Source organism: Mustela lutreola, chromosome X (assembly GCF_030435805.1).
Source record: "Mustela lutreola isolate mMusLut2 chromosome X, mMusLut2.pri, whole genome shotgun sequence".
Lineage (NCBI taxonomy): Eukaryota > Metazoa > Chordata > Mammalia > Carnivora > Mustelidae > Mustela > Mustela lutreola.
Window position 1 is genome coordinate 41,667,827 of NC_081308.1, and position 23,112 is coordinate 41,690,938.

General features: G+C 42.9%; 1 protein-coding gene across 3 annotated transcripts in view; it reads left to right on the forward strand.

Moving 5' to 3' along the window:
• The first annotated feature begins 698 nt into the window (after nt 1-698).
• The window catches only part of ZNF157 (zinc finger protein 157), a 34,620-nt gene continuing 12,206 nt past the window's right edge, over nt 699-23,112 (forward strand). The window contains exons 1-2 of one of the 3 annotated variants that reach the window (XM_059158067.1): nt 699-823; nt 2,578-2,784. In XM_059158067.1, coding sequence (XP_059014050.1) covers nt 2,713-2,784 — 72 coding nt within the window. In that variant the 5' untranslated portion in view covers nt 699-823; nt 2,578-2,712. The other 2 variants (XM_059158068.1, XM_059158066.1) reach the window with 2 other exon arrangements.

A 23,112-nucleotide genomic window follows, 5' to 3' on the forward strand; every position in this document is an offset into this window, starting at 1 on the left:
CCTAAAGTCCCATGTAAGAGAGATTACGAGGCTGCAAACTGGTTGACAGGAGGAGTTAGGGGCATGTTTCCGAGATGTATTTTCGGGGACAGTATGCTTACTATGTTTTTAAAATATTTTTCTATTGGCTATTTGCTTAAAAATATTAGTTGTCTATATCAAAGGTTATTATTATTATTATTTCTAGCCACTATCATTTTAGTGGGCGTAATGGCAGTAATGGAGACTGAGGGGGTTTCAATTCCCTTCTACACCAATTCCAGCACATCAAAATAATGTATCACTATGACTCCTCCCCACTCTTCTCCAGTGGTATCACCCAGGAGGGGATCAACAATAACCTAACTTTCCCCACCTCCTGCCAGGAGTATCTCCAAGGAGAGAACTGTACCACACCGACTCCTTCCCTCTTCTGCCCAGTGGTATCAGCCCGGGGTGGGGGGTGGGGGGTGGGGACTGTACCATTCTAATTTCTCCTTTCCTCCGAGTGACATCTTCCCGGAGGAAACTAATCCTCTTCTTTCCCCTCTCTCCAGTGGTGTCTCCCTTAGAGATAAGGTCACATCTCCCCTGCCCCCGGCGCCTCCGCTTCTGTAAACTTTGCACAGACCTACCGAACCCAGTTCCAAAGACCAACTTCTCCCGGACGCTTGCCCTGAACAACGCCCCCCGCCCCCGCCTTCGGTGGAACAGCCCACTGTACGGAATGGGCGCTAAGATGGCGGCCTCCATGGAGGAAAGCCTCGGCACAGCCATGTTCCTCGCCCAACAACGCCACTCATGGACAGAATCCCTGCAGATCCGTAACTGCACCTTGCTCAGAGTGAGTAGACCACACAGCATCACAGCCATTCCGATGTGTGCGAGACCAACACCACAGAAGGGGCACTGTCAGGGGTGAGGACAGGAAACGGAAGTGGCTCTCAGAGGACGTTTAAGTCTTGTTGGCGCGCGGCGCTAAAGCGAGTGCACGAGGTTTTAAGGCGTGACAGTCATCAGTGATTTTGAGGTGATGGCTTTGTTGGCTTTTGGGAATGACGAATTGTCAGTTTGAAGGTCCATTGGTGGGGAGTTGCAGAATCTGGTGAATGGGAATCTGTGCAGGTCAGGGATGGGGGTTTCTGGGATAGTCAATTTTTAGATTCCTTGCTGCGTCTTGTCAAATCTTAGTAGAGTGTGTTTAGGTTTTTTCCTTATCAATCTCCCCAGAGGCGTGCGAATCTTACTAGTCTTTCCAAAGAACCAACTTTTGGCCTTGTCGATCCTCTCTGATGTACCTTTGTTTTCTATTTCTGTAATTTCTGCGCTTATCTGTACCACTTTCTCTTTAACTTCTTAAATTGAATATTAATTCATTAATGTTCAGCCTTTCTTCTTTGTTAAAAACCATTTAGAACATGAATTTCTCTTTAAGAATCTCTTCAGCTACATTCCACAAAATTTTACATACACCATCTTATTATTACTGAGATTTGTGTTTCTTTTTTATTATTTATATTACCTTAATAAAATGCATTTTGGAAGGGTTGACATTTTTATTACATCTTATCCAAGGATATGGTATATCTGTGTGACTGTTTTATATTTGTTAATTTTTTTTAATTGTAGAAGTCCAACTCCTTAAATATATTTTGTGGATTTCTTGCTGTCATTAGTAATGGGTTTTTTCCCATTTTTATATGATCACTGCTGTTGTAGAGGGAAAACTATCTGCTCTTATAATTTTATCTGGTATCCAGCCCCTTTTCAAATTGCCCTATGAATGCTAGTAGTGTCTGTTTTTTCTTTGTATAAAATCATATCATTGGCAAAAGAAAGCTACATTTTCATTTCCTTGCAATATCCATTTTTATTGTTTCATCTTCCTTGGTGTGAGCTAGAGCCAGCAAAACAATTGTGAGTTCTATTAGACATCCCTATCTTGTTGATAATTTTAATGGCAATAGCTTCTTCATTTTACTTTTTAGCATAATAGTCCAGGGCTGTGTTTTGTAAATGATTTTTGTGATATTTAAATGGATTATATCTTCCCTAATTTTAGCTGGAGTCCTATTGGTAACGTCTCCTGAATAATGTCAAATGCTTTTCTGGTGTAAGTTAATAGCAACATGCCCCCCCCATTTGTTGATTAATAAATATTATTAATGTTGAACCGTCTCTGGAAAGAAGAGGCTAAGAGCTTCCTCTAGAAGAATATAAGAGGGATTTTTCACTCTAAAATGGAAAAATAATTGAAGAAGGCAGAAGAGATACCTTTCATTCAGATTACCAGGTTTCCAAGTTTCCTGTCAGTCACCCCTCAGGTCCCCATCGACTTTAGCACCATTTGCTGCCCCAATTCTGCCCTCCCTGCAAACTCAGGTCCACCTTGAACCTAGAATTGAGGAATAGGCTGGCTAGGTAAGGTGTGACGCTCCCTGTGGAGTCAGCCCCAGAATAAAGGACTCTGAGGTCATTCATTTGACTTCAGATATCTTGATCGTTTTCATAATCCACCCTAACGCTCAGAGTGGGGGTTGCTGAACTTTGTGGTGTAAATGTGGAATGACACTGATCACACGGATGCTGTCCTTTTAGGATTTCTTGCTGTCTCTGTGGAGCTGTTGAGGTTTCTCCTTACTGGAGGCTGCGGGATCTTCCATTCATTCTGACCGCAGTCCATATACCGACTCCCCTCCAGCTTTGGAAGGTGGGCTGAGACCCAGGGTGAACATGTCAGCTAATAGGAAATCACCCCAGAGGCTCCCTGCTCTGGTTCCAGGACTGCCTGGCAGATCATTTGAGGTAAGGAGGAGGAGCCTACTTTAAAAGTTTTTCTTTTTTTTTAAGATAAATTTTTAAATTTTGAGATAATCGTAGATTCCAATGCAATGTACCATTTACCCAGTTTCCTCTAACGGGAACGTCATGCAAAAGCCTTGGTATAGTATCACAACTAGGATATTGACATAGGTACATTTCCATCATGACAAGGACCCCTCATCTTGCCTTTTAATAGACACAACCACTTCCCTCCTCCCCCACTCCCTCCTTAACTCCTGACCATCACTGAGCTATAAGTTTGTCATTTCAAGCATGACATATAAATGGAATAATACAGTAGGTAACTTTTTGGGACTGGCTTTTTTTACACAGCATAATTCTCTGGAGATTCATGCAGATTGTTGGGTATATGAATAGCTTGTTCCTTTTTATTGCTGAATAGTATTCCCTGGTATCAATGTACCACAGTTGGCTTAACCAACCTCTTGTTGAAGGACATCTTGGCTGTTTCCAGTTTGGGGCTATTATGAATAAAGATGCTATGATTGTTTGTGTAAGGATTTTGTGTGAGACGAATGCACGTGAATGCAATGGCTAGATTGTATGCTAAGTGCATTTCAAACAATTGACTTAATTTTTTTTTACTACAGCTTTAGATTTATAGAATAATTGAGAAAATAGTACATGTAGTTCCATGTACCACTCTGTCTCCTCCATAGTTTCCCCATGATTATTATCTTGCATTCGTGTAGTACATTGGTTACAATGAACTAATATGGATACCCTGTTATTAATTATAGTTTATAGTAAGGTTCATTCTTCGTGTTGCACATTCTTTAGGTTTCGACAAATGCGTAATAATATATATTCGTCATTACAGTTTCATACGGAACAGTTTCGTCTGTGCCTCAGCTGTTCATCCTTTCTCTCCCTAGGCCTGAGCTTCTGTTTTTTTTTGTTTTATTGTCTCTGTATAGTCTTACCTCTTTTAAGGTGTCATATAGTGGGACTCATACAGTCTACAGCTTTTCAGATTAGCCTCTGTCACTCAGCAGTTTGCATTTTATTTATTTATTTTATTAAAAAAATTTTTTAAAGATCTTTATTTATTTTTTTGACAGAGAGAGAGACAGAGGGAGGGAACACAAGCAGATGAGTGGGAAAGGGAGAGCAGGCTTCCCGCTGAGCAAGGAGCCCGAGGTAGGGCTCGATCCCAGGACCCCAGGATCATGACCTGAGCCGAAGGCAGATGCTTAAAGACTGAGCCACCCAGGCGCCCAGCAATTTGCATTTTAGCTTCCTCCATGTCTTTTTGTGGCTTTATATCTCATTTATTTTTATCACTGAATAATATTCCAGCATATGGATGTACCACAATTTGCTTATCCATTCACCTATCGAAGGACATCTTAGTTGTTCCCAGTTTGGGGCAATTATGAATAAAGCTGCTATAAACATTTATATACAGGTTTTTGTGTGGACATATGTTTTCAGTTCACATGGGTAAATAAGTAGGAGTGCAATTTTGGGTCATACAGTAAGACCGGCTTTACAAGAAACTGTCAAACTGTCTTCCTAAGTTCTTCACCATTTTACGTTCAAACCAGCAATGAATGAGAACACTCCTATTGTTCCATATCCTTGTCAGCATTTGGTATTGTTGGGCTTTTGGACTGTAACTGTTCTAATAGGGGTATAATGGTATCTCACCATTGTTTTGATTTATAATTCCCTAATGAAAAATGATGTTGAACATAGTTGTACATGTTCATTTGCCATCTGTATATTTTCTTTGGTCAAATGTCTATTCAGAACTTTTTTCCATTTTTTTAAAAGATGTGTTTATTTATCTGAGAAGGGACATCTGGGTGGCTCAGTCCTTTGGGTGTCTGCCTTTGGCTCAGGTCATGATCTCAGGGTCCTGGGATGGAGCCATGTGTTGGGCTCCCTGCTCAGTGGGGAGCCTGCTTCTCCCTTTCCCTCTACCCCTCCCCACTGCTTGTGTGCTCTCTTTCAAATAAATAAATAAATGAACAAACACAATATTTTTGAAAGTAAAATTTTATTTATTTATTTGAGAGAGAAAGAGTGCATGCGTGTGCACACATGCACACAGCGTGCAAGTGGGGAGTGGAAGGGAGGGCGGGAGGGAGGGAGATGAACAAACAGATTCACACTGAACATGAAGCCTGACTTGGGGCTTGATCTCATGACCCTGAGATCATGACCTGAGCTGAAATCAAGAGTCGGATGCTTAACTGACTGAGCCACCCAGGAGCCCTGGGTCTATTTCCTTTCTGTTTGTTCCACTGATATATTTGTCTATTCTTCACCCATACCATGCTCTTCATCTATCTATCTACCTATTTATTTATTTCATTTTAGATTATTTATTTATTTATTTATTTATTTGTCACAGAGAGAGAGAGAGAGAGAGATCACAAGTAGGCAGAGAGGCAGGCCATTGCGGGAGGGTAGCAGGCACCCCGCTGAGCAGAGAGCCTAAGGCAGGGCTCGATCCCAGGACCCTGGGATCATGACCTGAGCTGAAGGCAGAGGTTTTAACCCACTGAGCCACCTAGGCGCCCCTAAGTTTGTATTTTTTGACTCCCTTCACCAATTTTGCCTCTTTTTTAAAAATTTAATTTTATTTTTTCAGTGTTCCACAATTCATTGTTTATGCACCACACCCAGTGTTCCATGCAGTATGTTCCCTCCATAATACCCACCACCAGGATCACCCAATCCCCTACCCCCTCCCTTCTAAAACCCTCAGTTTGTTTCTCAGAGTCCACAGTCTCTCCTGATTCGTTTCCCCCAAGTCCCTTCTCTCCATCTCCCCATATCCTCCATGTTATTCCTTATGCTCCACAAGTAAGCGAACCATATGATAATTGAATCTCTTTGCTTGACTTATTTCACTCAGCATAATCTCCTCCAGTCCTGTCCATGCTGATATAAAAGTTGGGTATTCGTCTTTTCTGATGGAGGCATAATGCCTAACTCTTATCCCTACATCTGGCAACAACCAATCTTTCTCTATACTGTGAGCTTGGTTGTTGTTGTTGTTGTTTTTAGATCTCTCATATAAGTGAGATAATACAGGATTTTTCTTTCTCTGACTTATTTCCCTTAGCATAATGCCTTCAGGATCCATCCATATTCTTGCAAATGGCAAGATTTCCCCATTCTTTTAGGGCTGAATAATATTCTATTGTGTGTACGCGTGCTCGCGCGCGCACACACACTCCCACCCCCACACCCGCACCATATTTCCTTTATTCTTCTGTTGATGGATGCTTGGGTAGTTTCCCTATCTTGGCTATTGTAAATAATGTGGCAGTGAACATGGGGTGTATATATTTCTTTGTTAGTGTGTTTTTCCTTTGGATAAATACTCAGAAGGGGAATTTCTGGATGATATGATAGTTCTATATTTAATTTTTTGAGGAACCTACATACTGTTTTCCATAGTGACTGTACCAGTTGCTATTCCTATCAGCAGTGCACAAGGGCTCCCTTTTCTTTACATCCTCACCAACTTGTGTGTTTCATACTAGCCGTTCTGGCAGGTGTGGGGTGATATGTCATTGTGGTTTTGGTTTGCCTTTCTCCAATGATTAGATTAGTAATTTTTTTCAAGTAGGCTTCATGCTCAGCGTGGGGCTTGAACTCACAACCCTGAGATCAAGTGTCGCATACCCTACCTACTGAGCCAGCCAGGTGCCCCTAAATTAGTGCTGTTGAGCATCTTTTATGTACTCTTTGGCCATCTGCACATCTTCTTTGGAAAACTGTCCGTTTTAATCCTCTGGCCATTTTCCCCCCCCTCTGGCCATGTTTTAAAAAAGATTTTATTTGTTTATTTGAAAGAGTGAGAGAACGAGAGCGAGAAAGAGAGAGAGAGAGAGCATGAATGGTGGGGAGGGACAGAGGCAGAGGGAGAAGCAGGGAGAAGGCAGAGGCAGAGGGAGAAGCAGGCTCCCTGGGCTTGATCCCAGGACTCTGGGATCATGACCTAAGCCAAAGGCAGACACTTAACCGACTGAGTCATCCAGGCGCCCCTCCTCTGCCTATTTTTATTTTATTTATTTATTTATTTATTCCCCCCCCCCTTTTTTTTAAAAGATTTTATTTATTTATTTGTCAGAGAGAGAGCGAGAGCGAGCACAGGCAGAGTGGCAGGCAGAGTCAGAGGGAGAAACAGGCTCCCTGAAGAGCAAGGAGCCCGATGTGGGACTCGATCCCAGGATGCTGGGATCATGACCTGAGCCGAAGGCAGCTGCTTAACCAACTGAGCCACCCAGGCATCCCTGCCTATTTTTATTTTTAAAAATATTTTATTTATTTATTTGACAAACAGAGATCACAAGTAGACAGGCAGGCAGAGAGAGAGGAGGAAGCAGGCTCCCCGCTGAGCAGAGAGTCCGATGTGGGGCTTGATCCTAGGACCCTGAGATCATGACCTGAGCTGAAGGCAGAGGTTTAATCCACTGAGCCACCCAGGCGCCCCTGCCTATTTTTAAATCAGATTGTTTTTTGCTATTGAGTCATACGGATTTTTTATAAATTTTTGGATATTAGCTTCTTACCAGATATATGATTTACAAATATTTTCTACCCTTCGGTGGGTTGTCTTTTCATTTAGTTGAGGTTTCCTTTGCTGTGCAGAAGCTTTTTAGTTTGATGTAGTTCTCCTTGTTTATTTTTGCTTTTGTTGCCTTTGCTTTTGGTATCAAATCCAAAAAATCATCACCAAGACTGATGTCAGGGAGCTTACTACCTATATTTTCTTGGAGTTTGATGGTTTCAGGTCTTAGGTTCAAGTCTTTAATCCATTGAGTTAATTTTTGTGCATGGTGTAAGATCGTGGTCCCCAGTTTCATTTTTCTGCATGTGGCTGTCCAATTTATTGAAGACTCCTTTCTTCATTGATTATTCTTGGGTCTTTGGTCATAAATCAATTGGCCATGTGTTTGTGTGGGTTTATTTCTGAACTCTGTTTTGTTCCATTGAGATATGTATGTATTTTTTTAAGATTTTATTTTTATTTACTTATTTGACAGAGAGAGTGAGAGAGCACAAGCCGGGGGTGGCGGGGTGGCGGGGAGGAGCAGAGCGGGAGTGAGAAGCAGACTTTCTGCCGAGCAGGGAGCCCGATGCGGGACTTGATCCCATGACCCTGGGATCATGACCTGAGCCGAAGGTGGGTGTTTGACCAACTGGGCCACCCAGGTGCCCGAGATATGTGTCTATTTTTATGCCAATACCACACTGCTTTGATTACTATAGCTTTGTATGATAGTTTAAAATCAGAGAGCATGATGCCTCCAGCATTGCTCTTTCTTCTCAAGATTGCTTATGTGGGGCACCTGGGTAGCTCATTGGGTTAAGTGTCTGCCTTTGGCTCAGGTCATAATCCCAGAGTCCTGGGATCAAGTCCCTACTGAGCAGGCAGCCTGCTTCTCCCTCTGCCTCTTTCCCTGCTCATGCTCTCTCTCTGGTGTTCTCCCCTTCTTTCTCTTAAATAAATAAATAAAATCTTTAAAAAAAAGATTGCTAGTGTGTTGTAGTTATTAATTTACAAGTTTTGTACATGTTTTGTCAGCTTTATACTAAAGTATTTCATATTTCTTAGTGATTATGAATGACTTTATATATGTATTTTTAATTTTAGAGTCCATATTTTCATGGCTAATGTAGAAATACAGTGGGTTTTTGTATTGGATCTTGTTTCCCATGACTGCTGAATTCAGTTCTAGGAGGTTTTTCTTTTTTTGGAGATTTTTGTTTGTGTGTGTGATTTTACCCCTAGACAATCATGTCATCTAGAAATAGGGACATTTTTATTTTTTCTTCTTTATTCTGTATACCTTTCATTTCCATTTCTTTTTTTTTTATTTGACAGACAGAGATCATAAGTAGGCAGAGAGGCTGGCAGAGAGAGAGAGAGAGAGAGGAGAAAGTAGGCTCCCTGCAGAGCAGAGAGCCCAATGTGGGGCTCGATCCCAGGACCCTAGGGTCATGACCTGAGCTGAAGGCAGAGGCTTTAACCCAGTGAGCCACCCAGGTGCCCCCATTTCCTTTTTCTTTTATTTTAAGATTTTATTTATTTATTTGACAGCAAGAGAGACATCGAGAGCAGGAACGCAAGCAGGGGGAGTGGGAGAGGGAGAAACAGGCTTCCCCACTGAGAGCCCGATGTGGGGCTTGATCCCAGGACCCCGGGATCATGACCTGAGCCAAAGGCAAGTGGTTAGCCAACCGAGCCCTCACTGATTTCTGCTCTTTTCTGTTTTCCTTCCTTCTGCTTGCTCTGGGTTTACTTTGGTCCTTTTGAAAAGCAAGATATAATTGATAATATAACATTGTGGAAGTTTAAGGTGTACAATGTGTTGGTTTGATACATTTATATATTGAAATGTGATTACCACTGTAGTGTTTGTTAACATCTCTATCATATCACATAATTATCATTTGTTTTTTGTGGTTGGAACAGTTTAGGTCTAGTTTCTTTTTTTTTTTTTAAGGTTATTTATTTATTTATTTGACAGAGAGAGAGCATGAGAGAGGAAACACAAGCACAGGGAGTAGGAGAGGGAGAAGCAGGCTTCCGGCTGAGCAGGGAGCCTGATGCCGGGGCTTGATCCCAAGATCCTGGGATCATGAACTGAGCCAAAGACAGAGGCTTTAACCCACTGAACCACCCAGGCGCCCCTCTCCATAATCTTAATGGTCACATAGCATTTCATCCTTTGAGCAATGGCAGTGACAGTAGGTTTTCATTAACATTGACACTTTGGTGGTGAAATTCCTCAATTTATGTCTTTAGGCACATCCATGATTATTTGTTGAAGACATTTTTCTAGAAATGGAATTTTTGTGTTGCAGGAGAAGGATCACTAGGTTGTAAGGAATTCGGTGGATGTCAGTGAAACATCTTCCTCTTCATACTCTACATAGTCATACTGTTTGGAGACTGACGGTTGCGGGTCATACATGGCAACATTTTCCTCATTAGCCCTCCTGACCCCACCCCAACTCTTCCTTCCCGGATCATCTAAAGAAGAGTCAGAAATGACCACCTCCTCAGTTTTTATTTGTTCATTTACTTGTTGCTTTGGTTTTCCTGTGGTTTTTAAGATGCTTCTAAGTATAAGTAGAGAAGTATTAGGATAAAAAAAGGGAGTGAAAAGAAGAAAAGATCAACATACGTTTTAGAATGTAGGCATGCTGGTAGACAGTCCTGTACTGCTAGAGGCTCTGAAGTCCAGACTGATCTCTGATATCTTGGGAAGGCGTAACCGTAAGAAGTGCAATCCGATACGCAAATTACAGTATCTCCATAAAGAAATCAATAACTCTTCTATAGTAAAGATTTCCTGATACTTGAGGGTCAGGAATTTTTTTTTAAGATTTTATTTATTTATTTGATAGAGAAGGAGAGATGGTGAGAGAGGGAATACAAGCAGGGGGAGTGGGAGAGGGAGAAGCAGGCTTCCTGATGTGGGACTCCATCCAAGGATCCCAGGATCCCAGGATCACGACCTGAGCCGAAGGCAGACACCTAATGACTGCACCACCCAGGCGCCCTGGCTTAAGGGTTTTAGAAGAAAATACGCTTAAGCAGAACATGCCATCTAACGGCATACTGATACTGGGTATATGAAATACTACATATGAAAGCTGATGGGGTGGGCGCTTGAGTGGCTCAGTTGTTGGTTAAACGAAAAAGAGTAAGGGGCTCCTGGGTGGCTCAGTCTGTTGTGTGGCTGCCTTCAGTCTAGGTCATGATCTCAGGGTGCTGGGATCGAGCCCTGCATCGGGCTCTCTGCTCAGCGGGGAGCCTGCTTCTTCTTCTCCCACTCCCCCTGCTTGTGCTCTCTCTCTCACACACACTCTTTCTCTCAAATAAATAAAATAAAGATTAAAAAACAAAGAAAGCTGATGGAAGGGGTAGTGCCTGGGTGGCTCAGTCGTTAAGTGGCTTGCCTTCAGCTCAGGTCGTGGGGATTGGCCCAGGTCAGGCTCCCTGCTCAGCATGGGAGTCTGCCTCTCCCTCGGCTGCTCTCTCTCTCTCTGTCAAATAAATAGATAAAATCTTTAAAAATAAAATAAAATACAGTAAGTCATCCACAAGTCTAAGTGAGGGATCCCCAAATAACTAACGCTGAGTTTCTCTCCAGCCTGATGGGGATTGGGAACTCAAAATGGAATTAACTCTGGTTTACAAAGAAATGAGCCCCGCGTCAGGCTCCCTTTCCCTCTATCTCTCCCCCGGCTTGTGCTTGCTCTCTCTCTCATTCACTCTCTCTTTCTCAAATAAATATATAATAAAATCTTTTTTCAGATTATAACATTACCTATAATGTTATATTGTACATATACAAGTTATATGTAGTTAATGTATATAATTACTATATAATTAGCATACAATGTTATATTATTTCTAGGTTATAGATTCTTTTATAATAAAGCATAATTAGCATACAATGTTATATTACTTTCAATGTTATTATCTATTATATTATTTTAAAAAAATATTTATTTACTTGACAGAGAGAGACAGCAAGAGAGGGAACACAAGCAGGGGGAGTGGGAGAGGGAGAAGCAGGCTTTCCGCAGAGCCTGGAACCCAATGTGGGACTCGATCCTGTTATGCCCCAATAATGGGTCCGTGATTAAAGGAGCGAGACTGATACAAAGCGAAGGTCAAGCGAAGCTTTATTTCGCGCCAAGCACCAAGAATCTAACCGAACGTTAGGGGCCGCACCTCTTACAAGAGAGGGCGACCCTTCTGTTTCACAGGCTAGCTTTTACCATGCGGTCGGGCCTGGCCACGCACAGGTGGCCAATGAGATAACACACACAGGAAACTCCACAGGGATGCTAGGTGACCAATTGAGTTACAATTTACCCTAGTAGACATTTGAACCAGCCTATTACACCTTGATTGGGATTGGCGCCAAAAGGGCTCCCAAAGGGCGGGGCCCATACTCCTTGGTAACCAGGGAGACAGTATGCATCATCCCCCCCCCACCACCCCCCGCCACTGATCGATGTCTCCACCTGGCCTGACCCACCTTTGTATCTGGGCTTTGTTACCTGTAAATCCCCTGGGAGAAGAGGAGCAGGGACAGTTTCTAAAATAGGTCCTTACAGATCCCAGGACCCCAGGATCATGACCTGAGCGGAAGGCAGACATCTAATGACTGAGCTACCCAGACACACCCCCCATGCTGTACTTTCCATCTCTGTGACTTATTTATTTTATTTTTATTTTTATTTATTTTTTTTTAAAGATTTTGTTTATTTATTTGTGAGAGAGAGAGAGTGAGAGCGAGCACAGGCAGACAGAGTGGAAGGCAGAGTCAGAGGGAGAAGCAGGCTCCCTGCGGAGCAAGGAGCCCGATATGGGACTCGATCCCAGGACGCTGGGATCATGACCTGAGCCGAAGGCAGCTGCTTAACCAACTGAGCCACCCAGGCGTCCCGCTTATTTATTTTATAATTGGAAGTTTCTTCCTCTTTTTTTAAAAGATTTAATTTATTTATTTGACAGAGAGAGATCACAAGTGGGCAGAGAGAAAGGCAGAGAGAGAGAGAGGAGGAAGCAGGCTCCCTGCCGAGCAGAGAGCCTGATGCAGGACTCCATCCCAGGATCCTGAGATCATGACCTGAGCTGAAGGCAGAGGCTTAACCCACTGAGCCACCCAGGTGCCCCTGGAAGTTTCTACCTCTTAATCCCCTTTATCTATTTTGCTCATTCCCCAACCACCTTACACTCTGGCAACCACCAGTTTGTTCCCTGTGTTTATGAGTCTGTTTTTTTTTTTAGATTCCGGGTGTAAGTGAAAAAATAGGGTACTTGTCTTTCCCTGTCTTACTTCACTTAGCATAATACCTTCTAGGTCCATCTGTGTTGTCATAGACGGAAAGATCTTATTCTTTCTTATGGCTCAACAGTATTCCATTGTGTATATGTATCTTCTTTATCCATTCATCTCATAATGGACACTTGGGCTGCTGCTATATCGTGGCTAGTGAATAAAATGCTGCAGTAAACGTAAGGGTGCTTATATCTTTTCAAATTAGTGTTTTCATTTTCTTTGGGTAAATACCTAGTAGTGGAATTGGTAGGTCATATGGTATTTTTATTTCTAATTTTTAAAAGTATCTCTATGCTGTTTTCCACAGTATGTGCTTGTACCAATGTACATGGCCGTTAATGGTGCACTAGGGTTTCCTCTTTTCTGTATCTTTGCCAACACTTCCTTCTTTTCTTTTTGATTCTAGCCGTTCTGACTGGTGTGAGTTGGTATCTCACTGTGGTTTTGATTTGCATTTCCCTGATGCTGAGTGATGCTGAGTATCTTCTCATGTGTCTGTTGGCTATTTGTCTTCTTTGGAAAAATGTCTGTTTTGGTTCTCTGCCCATTTAAAATTTTTTTATATTTATTATTTAAAGATTTTTATTTATTTGAAAGAGAGATAGCGAGAGAAAGAGAGAGAGAGAGAGCGCGCACAAGTAGGGAGGTGGGGAGAGGGGAAAGTAGTCTTCTCTTAGAGCAGGGAGCTCCATGTGGGACTCAATCCCAGGACCTGGGAACATGACCTGAGCCAAATGCAGACCCTTAACAATTGAGCCACCCAGGTGCCCCATCTCTGCCCGTTTTTTTTTTTTTTTTTTTTTAAGATTTTATTTATTTATTTAACAGAGAGAGAGATCACAAGTAGGCAGAGAGGCAGGCAGAGAGAGAGGAGGAAGCAGGCTCCCTGCCAAGCAGAGAGCCCGATGCGGGGCTCGATCCCAGAACACTGAGATCATGACCTGAGCCGAAGGCAGAGGCTTAACCCACTGAGCCACCCAGGCGCCCTCTCTGCCCGTTATTTAATCAGATTTTTTTAGGGTTGAGTTGTATAAGTTCTTATGTATTTTGCGTATTAACCCCTTATCAGATACATCATTTGTGGATATCTTCTCCTATTCAATAGGTTGCCTTTTCATTTTGTTGTTGGTTTCCTTTACTGTGCAGAAGCCTCTGTGTGTGTGTGTGTGTGTGTGTGTGTGTAGAAGCTTTTTATTTTGGTGTAGTCCCAGTGGTTTTGTTTTGTTTCCCTTCCTGAGGAGACATATCAATAAATATGTTGCGAAGGGCGATGTCCAAGAAATTATTGCCTATGGTTCATTTTAGGAGTTTTGAGTTTATTTTTTTTGTATGGTGTAAAAAATGGTCCACTTTCATTCTTTTGCATATAGCGGTCCAGTTTTCCCAACACCATTCATTGAAAAGACTGCCTTTTTCTCATTGTAAATTCTTCCTCCTTTGTTGTATAGTAATTGACATATATGTGTGGGTTTATTTCTGGACTCTGTATCCTATTCTATTGGTCTATGTGTTTTAACTCACATGCACTAAACAGGATTAAAGAAACACTTTAAAATATAGATTAGTTGGAAAACATAAAGCAGTCCTACTGCCCCGATAGAATTTTTTGTATGTGCATATTTTTAAGTATTTTCTTCTGTTGTGTTATGTGAGTCACCATAAAATTCATCATTAGTTTTTAATGCAGTGTTCCAAGATTCATTGTTTACATACAATACCCAGTCCTCCATGCAATCATACCCTCCTTAATACCCACCACCAGGCTCATCCATCCCCCAAACCCCTAGAATTTTTTTTAAAGATTTTATCTATTTATTTGACAGAGAGAGACACAGCAAGAGACGGAACATAGGAAGGGGGAGTGGGAGAGGGAGAAGCAGGCTCTCCACTGAGCAGGGAGCCCAGTGTGGGGCTCGATCCCAGGACCCTGGGATCATGACCTAAGCTGAAGGCAGATGCTTAAGGGCTGAGCCACCCAGGTTCTCCCCAGTAGAACTTTTTAAGTTTTTCTTTAATGTCCAGTCAGTTAACATACACAAAATATTTGTGTCAGGTGTACAATGTAGTAATTGAACACTTAAGTCTAATATCCAGTGCTCATCACAACCAATGCCCTCCTTCATTCCCCCAGTAGAATTTTAGTTGACTTAAAGAGAAACAGTGATTGGTTGTACATATTGTACCAGTCTCACTACATCTGTTGAGTAGAATTTGCATTCCAAGTGTTTCCATCTTCACCATCATCTTCGGTCCTTAATCTATTACCGTCCCCCTTTTAAGTCTTTCCCATGCCTTTTCTGACACCATCCAGGCTGGTTCTTTCTAAGTTTCCTTGTGAGTTGCTGTGCGATGCCGACTTGTTTTGCTGATATTGTCAGACACATCTACACAGGTAATGAGTACAATGCCAATTGCCGGATGACAAGTCATGGATAGAGTACCGTGCCCAGCGGGGTCCCAAGTGTCCCCATTGGAAGAGCATACCGTAGATGTAGTTGGTCTTCCTGCCTGTTCAGCAAATTGCCATCGTGCTCTTTCCCCATTAGAGTCCAGAGGAAACGGACTTATAAAGGAAGAAGCATCAGAAAGACAGAATTGAGATATTGCAATAGTGTTTCTTTCTCTTGAGCTTCTGGACCTATGGCAATGCTTCTAGCCTCTGCGATGCCTGCAGCGTGTCCATTGGCCTCTACCTCTGGACCCACGCTTCCCCTGGATGCACCTGCGGCTCTACCTTTGAAGTCATTCTTCCTTTTTTTTTTTTTTTTTTTTTTTTTTTTCTGGCGGAGTAGCACACACTTACAGCTGGGTAGTTCCGTCAGCTGGTTTCCTACCTATAAAATTTTGGAAGTCTGGAAGCCTTGTGTCGTTTTAAAAATGTTTCTTTTTTGTTAAAGGGTCTGATAAAGTAAACAGACCAACAGCCAGATGAAGAGATGCACAAGGCGAGGTGCGGGGAAAGGGCTCAGAGCTAACCCCACCCTCTCGAGACATATCAGTCTCCCCACTTCCACATGTTCACCAACCTAGAAGCTCTCAGCATGTTCTCATTTTGTCCCCCATCTGTCCCTTTCAGTTCAAGCTGGCAAAGTTTCTATGCCTATAGCGTTCTCAAAAGCCTTGTGACTCTCTTGTGGATGTTCCCTTTAGACAAGAGGGACCCCAAAGATCTGTACTGGATAATCCCATCGCCATTCCTGGATTTTGTGGAGATGGTTCAGTGGATCGATGAGCCACATACCTAATTTTTTCAGGGAAAGATTAGCCACACCCTTGGCTTTCCTAGCACTAGTTCTCAACAATGAGTTTTCTAATTTTAGCATTCATGACAATATGTGTAGGCTGAGAATATACCAAATCATCAAGTGTTGGGTTTTTTCTGCGTAATTGTTCCTTACTCAAGATACTCCTTTTGTTTTACCTTTACCTTTTACAAAACCAGGCTATACCTTCAGTACTTCGCTTGAATATCTCTCAGCTAAATATCCAAGTTCATTCCTTATAAGGTTTCATTCCCATGGAACTATAGAACACAATTCTACCAAGTTTTTAAAATTGAATTTAGTTTAATTTAATTTTTAAGTATTTTATTTATTTATGAAAGAGAGAGAACAGCTGGGGAGAGGGTTAGGGGGAGAGGGAACCTGACGTGGGGCTCGATCCCAGGACCCTGGGATCATGACCTGAGCCGAAGATGCTTAACCAAGGTACACCTCAATTCTACCAAATTTTCTGCCACTATATGACAAGGAAAGTCTTTCTTTCAGTTTCCAGTAAGATGTTCCTCATTTTCACCTGAAGGTTCACCAGAAGCACCTTTAATGTTCATATGGCTGTTAACATTGTGTTAATGATATATGTATTGTCTAAAATGATAGAAACTTATTCTACCATCCTTTCTACCTTCTTCTGAGCCCTCTCCAGCAGTGCCCTTAACGTCCATATTTCTTGTTGGTTGTTTTTTTTTTAAGAGATTTTATTTATTTATTTGACAGAGAGCAGAAGAGCACAGGCATGGGGAGAGACAGGCACGGGGAGAGACAGGCAGAGGGAGAGAGAGAAGCAGGCCCCCCACCGCTGAGCAGGGAGCCCAATGTGAGGCTCAATTCCAGGACGCTGGGATCATGACCTGAGCCAAAAGTAGACGCTTAAGTGACTGAGCCACCCAGGTGCCCTGTAATGTCCATATTTCTTCCAACATTCTCTACAGGGAAGTCTGGGTTTTTCCTGTCACTTGCCTCAAAATTCTTCTAGCTTTATTACCTAAAGGGAGAGCCCTTCCTTACCTCTTCCACCTTCTCATGGGTACAGGCATTCACTGGTTTGTGGCTGTATCACTATAATCTCTGCTTCTGTCTTTACATGACCCTCTCCTTTGTGTCTGCCTTCTCCTCCTCCATGTCTTATAGGGATTAAAGGCCCAACGGGGTACTCTGTATCAGTCAGAGTTCTATTGGAGAAATAGAGCCAGTAGTGGGTATATATTTGTAGGTACTTTAAGAGATTTATTGCAAAGAATTGAATTATGTGATTGTGTGAGTTGGCTAGGCAAGTCCCAAGTCCACAGAGCAGGAAACTGGCTGGAGGTGCTGACATTGCCATCCACAGGTAGACCTTCTTCCTCGGGGAAACTTCAGTTTTGCTCTTAAGGCCTTTCCGCTGATTGGATAAAACCCACTCAAGATTATCGAGGATAATCTTTTTTCCTAAAGTCAACTAATGGGAGATGTTCAAACGCAACCACAAAATAACTTCACATCAACACCTGGATCAGTGTTTGACTGAGTAGCTGGGGGCGATGGCTAGCCAACTTGACTCGTGAAACTGACCATCACAGTCCACCCCTTGTCAGCTTGGCTTCCACATGCATCACCTGACATCACGCTCAGTCCCCAAATAAAGAGAATAATAGGGTCATCCTTCTGTCCAACGTGTACACGTGTACAGCTGAAAACAGGCCAATTATTTCCTCAGAAGAGGATGCAAAGTCATTGAGTGGTGTTTACTTTTCTCCTTGATATACCATAAGTTAAATACTGTGATGTAAAGCTAATCATTATGCATAGACTTTATGTTGGATGATAAGAGGCTAAGGGAGGGCACAAAGCAAAAATAATTGTCTTCTACAGATGTTCATAACAAAACAAGGAAGAAATACTCATAAAAATTTTAGTCCTCATTTCTGGAACTCATTATGTAGTCATAACTGGTATTTATAAATACATCTACTACCCATTCCATATTCCTTCTGCCCTCTGCGAGCATCTCTGTGGGTCATGGTTCTTTGCTTAGTGCGGTGACCCAAACCTTCATTCCTCCAGGGTCTGGCTATTAATAGTCTTGCCTGAATTGGGTTGTATAGGTTTCCATTAACTTTAATCACAGAGCACGATAGAATGCTTTAAGGGGCCTTTTTTTTTTTTGCTTGGAGCCTAGCATGAGCCCAACACGGGGCTTGAACTCACAACTCTGAGATCAAGACCTGAGCTGAAATCAGGAGTCAGACACTTAACCTACTGAGCCACCACGCAGGTGCCCAAGGGGCCTTCTGTGTTTCAGGCGTATACCTCCTTACTTCACCCTAATTTCTGTTTGGTAGTCAGACTCAATCAGCCTGATTCAGACGCATGAGGTGCCCAAAGTGGCTGGGTGGCAGTCCCAGGTTCCAGGGAAATGGAATCACTACTATGTCCCCTGGTGGAAGCATTCATCCCTTTGTAACAGAGATCTCTGTACTAGCAGAACATAAGGTCACATGGTGGACGAGAAGGGACATTTTTGCTAGTTGGTCCTTATGGGTAATAGTGGCTGGTGCCACTTCCCGTTTCCACCCCTTGAGTTCTGGAGCCGCGACTCCTGTCTATGGGAGAGCCAGTGCCATGTATTAGATGCTGATTCAGAGCCCGTGCAGCCCCTCGGAGGACATCGCCCCAGCTCTGCAAGGCATTACCCCCTAGTTGGCATTGCCGCTGCGTCTTCAGAAGGCCGTTCTGCCATTCTGTCAAGCCGGCTGCTTTAGGACAGTGGGGAACCCTGTAAGACAAGTGGATTCCACGAGCACAGACCCGTTGCTGAACATCGTCTGCCGTGAAGTAAATTCCGTCGTCAGAAACAACGCGGTGTTGCATACCACAATAGTGGGTAGGGCAGCACGTAAGTCTACAGATGGTAGTTCTGGCAGAAGCGTGGTGTGCAGGAAAAGCAACTCCATATTCATAGTGACTGTCTATTCCTGTAACAACGTGCTCCCCTTTCCATGACGGGAGCGGTCCGGTGTCGTCATGCCGCCACCAGGTTGGTGGGTGATAACCCCAGAGAATGGTGCCATATCAGAGACTCAGTGTTGGTCTCTGCGACTAGCACCTTGGGCACGTGACTGTGGTTGGAGCCAGATCAGCCTTAGTGAGTGGAAGCCCATGTTGCTGGGTCCGTACATAACCTCCATCCCCATCACCGCAGTAATTTTGCTCGTGAGCCTCCTGGGCTCCTGCCTTCATTAGCCCAAGTTGTGGATGGTTTCAGAATCATATGAGTGTGGATCCTGATGGCCAAAGGCATCAAGAGAGCCATGGTTCCCTTTCACTAAGATGGCACCGAAGGCTAGTAAGGAAACCCCTGCCCTTCCCAAAGCTGCAGCCAAAGTGGTGACCTTGAAGGCCAAGAAAGTAGTGCTGAAAGGCATCCAGTCACACACAAAAAAGATCTGCCTGCCACGTAACTTCTGACGGCTCAAGACTCTGCGTCTCTGAAGGCAGCCTAAGTAGCCTCAAAAGAGCGCCCCCAGGAGAAACAAGCTTGACCACTGTGCCGTCATCATATTCCCCCTGACTACCAAGCCAGCCGTGAAGAGGACAGAAAGACCACAACACACCTGTGTTCATTGTGGACGTCAAGGCCAACAAGCAGCAGATCACACAGGCTGGGAGGAAGCTCTATGACATTGACGTAGCCAAGATCATCAACATCCTGATCAGGCCCAATGGAGAGAAGAAGTCATATGTTCGACGGGCTCCTGACTATGGTGCTTTGGAGGTTGCCGGCAAAAATGGGAGCATCAAAACTGGGTCCAGCTGGCTAATTCTAAATATGTTTTTTCACCACACACACCCACACCCACACACATACAACGAGCTACTGTTTTTTGCAGTTGAGATGGCTTACTTTTTTTCAGGATCTTATTCAAATATGACCTTATTTGGGTAATTTTATAGATAGGAGCTAACAATATGCACAGATATGAAACAAATATCCTTCAAAATCCAGATAACCTGATCAGACGCTGTGTTTTTTGCTTAGTACCAGCGGTAGGCAACAGTAGGTTTCTGGGTTTTTTGTTTGTTTGTTTGTTTGTTTATGTGTTCAGTTACTCTAGTAAGACTACATTTACACATTATGACCGTGGAATGTAAATTTAGGTTAGACGAGAGAATTTCACAAGTTCAATAACACCTGGAGTATACCGAAGTCTGTGTATAATGTCTGACCAAACCAGCTGGCTCATGAGTCATTAATCATTTCCATTATAGGTAATTCATTAACATTTATGATCCTTATGGGAAAAATAAACATACTTCATATATTTAAAGAGTTTTCTTCATTTACCTTTGCATTAACACTTAAAGTACGTATTTCTTTTTCTTTTTAAGATTTTATTTATTTACTCATGAGAGATGGAGAGAAAGAGAGGCAGAGGCAGAGGGAGAAGCAGGCTCCCCGCTGAGCAGGAAGCCTGATGTGGGGCTCGATCCCAGGACCCTGGGATCATGACCTGAGCCAAAGGCAGATGCTTAACTGACTGAGCCACCCAGGCACCCCAAAATATGTATTTCTATTTCAAGATGACATTTACAAGTTATTCTTTTTTTTCCTTTTTTTTTTTTTTAAAAAAAGATTTTATTTATTTATTTGACACAGAGAGAGGTCACAGTAGGCAGAGAGGCAGGCAGAGAGAGAGAGAGGAGGAAGCAAGCTCCCTGCCTAGCAGAGAGCCCGACGTGGGGCTCGATTCCAGGGCCCTGAGACCATGACCCGAGCCAAAGGCAGAGGCCCAACCCACTGAGCCACCCAGGTGCCCTTTACAAATTATTCTAATATAGCAGCAACATAAACATAATTTTGCAGTTACAGAAGGGCTACACTGGGATCCATAAGTGAGTTATTCTCATGTTTGCAAGTGTGATCCTGAAATAAATATTTCTACTTCTGAATAGTTCTTCTTTCAGCTTTTTGGGTTTGGTTGAAACACATCCATATATTTTCACTTGTGGGGAGGCTTAGAATGTTACATTCCATGCAATGTTTTGAGAGGAGTCAATAGGTAACCAGCTTTAAAAGCAAAGTACTCCCTCAGTCTACAAAGCACACAGAAGAAAGTTAAATTAACTGGAATAAATCGGATTCCTATGTAACATCCGATGTACATGATATTCTGCAGTGACTGGAAGTACATCAGGACTGGAATGTTGTCCTCTTTAGAACTGATTTCACCAGAAGAGTTTAAGGAAGTAAATATACCAGTAACAGGTACTTTTAAAAGTAACATTTTGGGAGCACCTGGGTGGCTCAGTGGGTTAAAGCCTCTGCCTGCCTCTCTGCCTACTTGCGGTCTCTGTCAAATAAATAAATAAAATCTTAAAAAAAACTATTAATACAAAAGTGACATTTTGGGGTGCTGATTTGACTCCCCTGAATGACCTGGTTCGTGAACTCATCACCTATAATTTGGTCATCAGACCGATGAAGCCTGCAAGAAAGGAAGCCAATATTCAAATCACTGTGTTATTGTCTGACCCACTATAATGACTTACCTTCAACATGAACATTCAACGTCAAGATGAGATGTCTAGGTAAAGCAACTACCCCCTCCAAGACCAAGACAGCCTCCCTCCTTCTAAGGTTTAGGCTTTGCCCAGAATTCCTTAGCCCATAGCAAGAGTCATTGCTCCCACAGCAAAGCCTTGGGCTGCCGGGCACATGTGGGTCCGGTGAACAGATGACATTTTAGTATTTGGCCTGCTCTTCGATTTATAGACTCTACACAATGCTTGCCGAAAATCCTGTCATCCCAGTGGGGACACATGGTTCCTCTCTAGCTTTGCAGGTAAGGTTAGATCCCTGATCTTCATCATATGAAAGAAATGCCTGTGCCGGTTGACCTGGTGACGTGGAATCCTCCTTTCAGGAAGAAGAGTAGATCCCATCACTCATGCCTTATGCAGGGCCTGAGGCCTCCTGACCTTCTGAGAATGACAGAAGTTTCTGGCTCCTTTCAAGTGCCAGTCAGTTTCTGGCTCTCGCCCATGCTCGTGGTCCAGCAAGAGTTCATTTTTGGTTACCTGTGGAATGTCATGGATCGCTCTTGCTATCAGCATATTCTGATGAATTTCACCATCTGAGGAGGCCTTTGGATTTTCGTCGGATTTATCTACTCCCCTCTGTTCGCCATGTGTTGCTATTGCGAGTCAGTCAGTCCTGGCTTGAATTTCAGTTTCTGACTTTACCATGATGTCATCAGTGTAGTGTATTATTGTCCTTGGGACCTGGATCAAGTCTAAATCCCTTCTAGAATTCAGAGAACACCGTGGTAGTACCGTACGTGGAAATTGGGATCTTCCCCATGTGAAAGCAAAGTACCACTGACTCTTTTCCTACATTGAGGTAGAAGAAAAAGCCTTTGCAGGATCAGTCACTGAGAACCAATCTCCTTACTTTTCTTTGTTTTTCCACTGTTGAAACCATATCAGAAGCTACTGATTCTAGAAAGCGTTACTAAATTATGTAAGCCCTGATGATCTGCTGTTAGTCTTCCTGTGCCATCCACCTTTGTCACAGGTCACACAAGGCTGTTCTAGGAGAATCTGTTGGACCAGCACTCCAGCTTCTAACATGCCATTAATTAAAAGCAGTAATCTCTTTTTGTCCACCAAGAATAACAACTTGTGTAGGCTTGGGCAATTCTGAAGATTCTCAGTTATCATGTACAATTAATACTGCCCAAAGGATGAACTTCTATTCCTTCTGTGTTACCATACTAGAGAGGAGAAGTATTCCCTCGTTAGACACAATATCCATCTCAGAAATACATTTAGATGGAGATGTAACTACTTCCCGTAAAGTCCATTCAGACATTCCCATTTTCATCCAATCTTCCACCTTAATTCCATCAACTGTTGTATCCCTATATCCTCCTTATCTAACTATGGCCCCTGTTAGGACTCTGCCAGCAGATTTTGGAATCAAGTTCATTATTTTTTCATGACAGGGTCCCAGAGAAGTTTCTTCTCTGCCCTCCTGGCCATTTTACCCACACATGGCATACGGTCTTGGGTGCAGCTAGGTGTTGAATCTGGTTGGAGACCAAGCTAAACTGTAAGTCCATATTGATAATAAATGAAGGAAGAGGAGACAGGGAAAGTTCTTTCCTTAATGTCCAATGCCAATTAATAGTGTGGAAAGAATG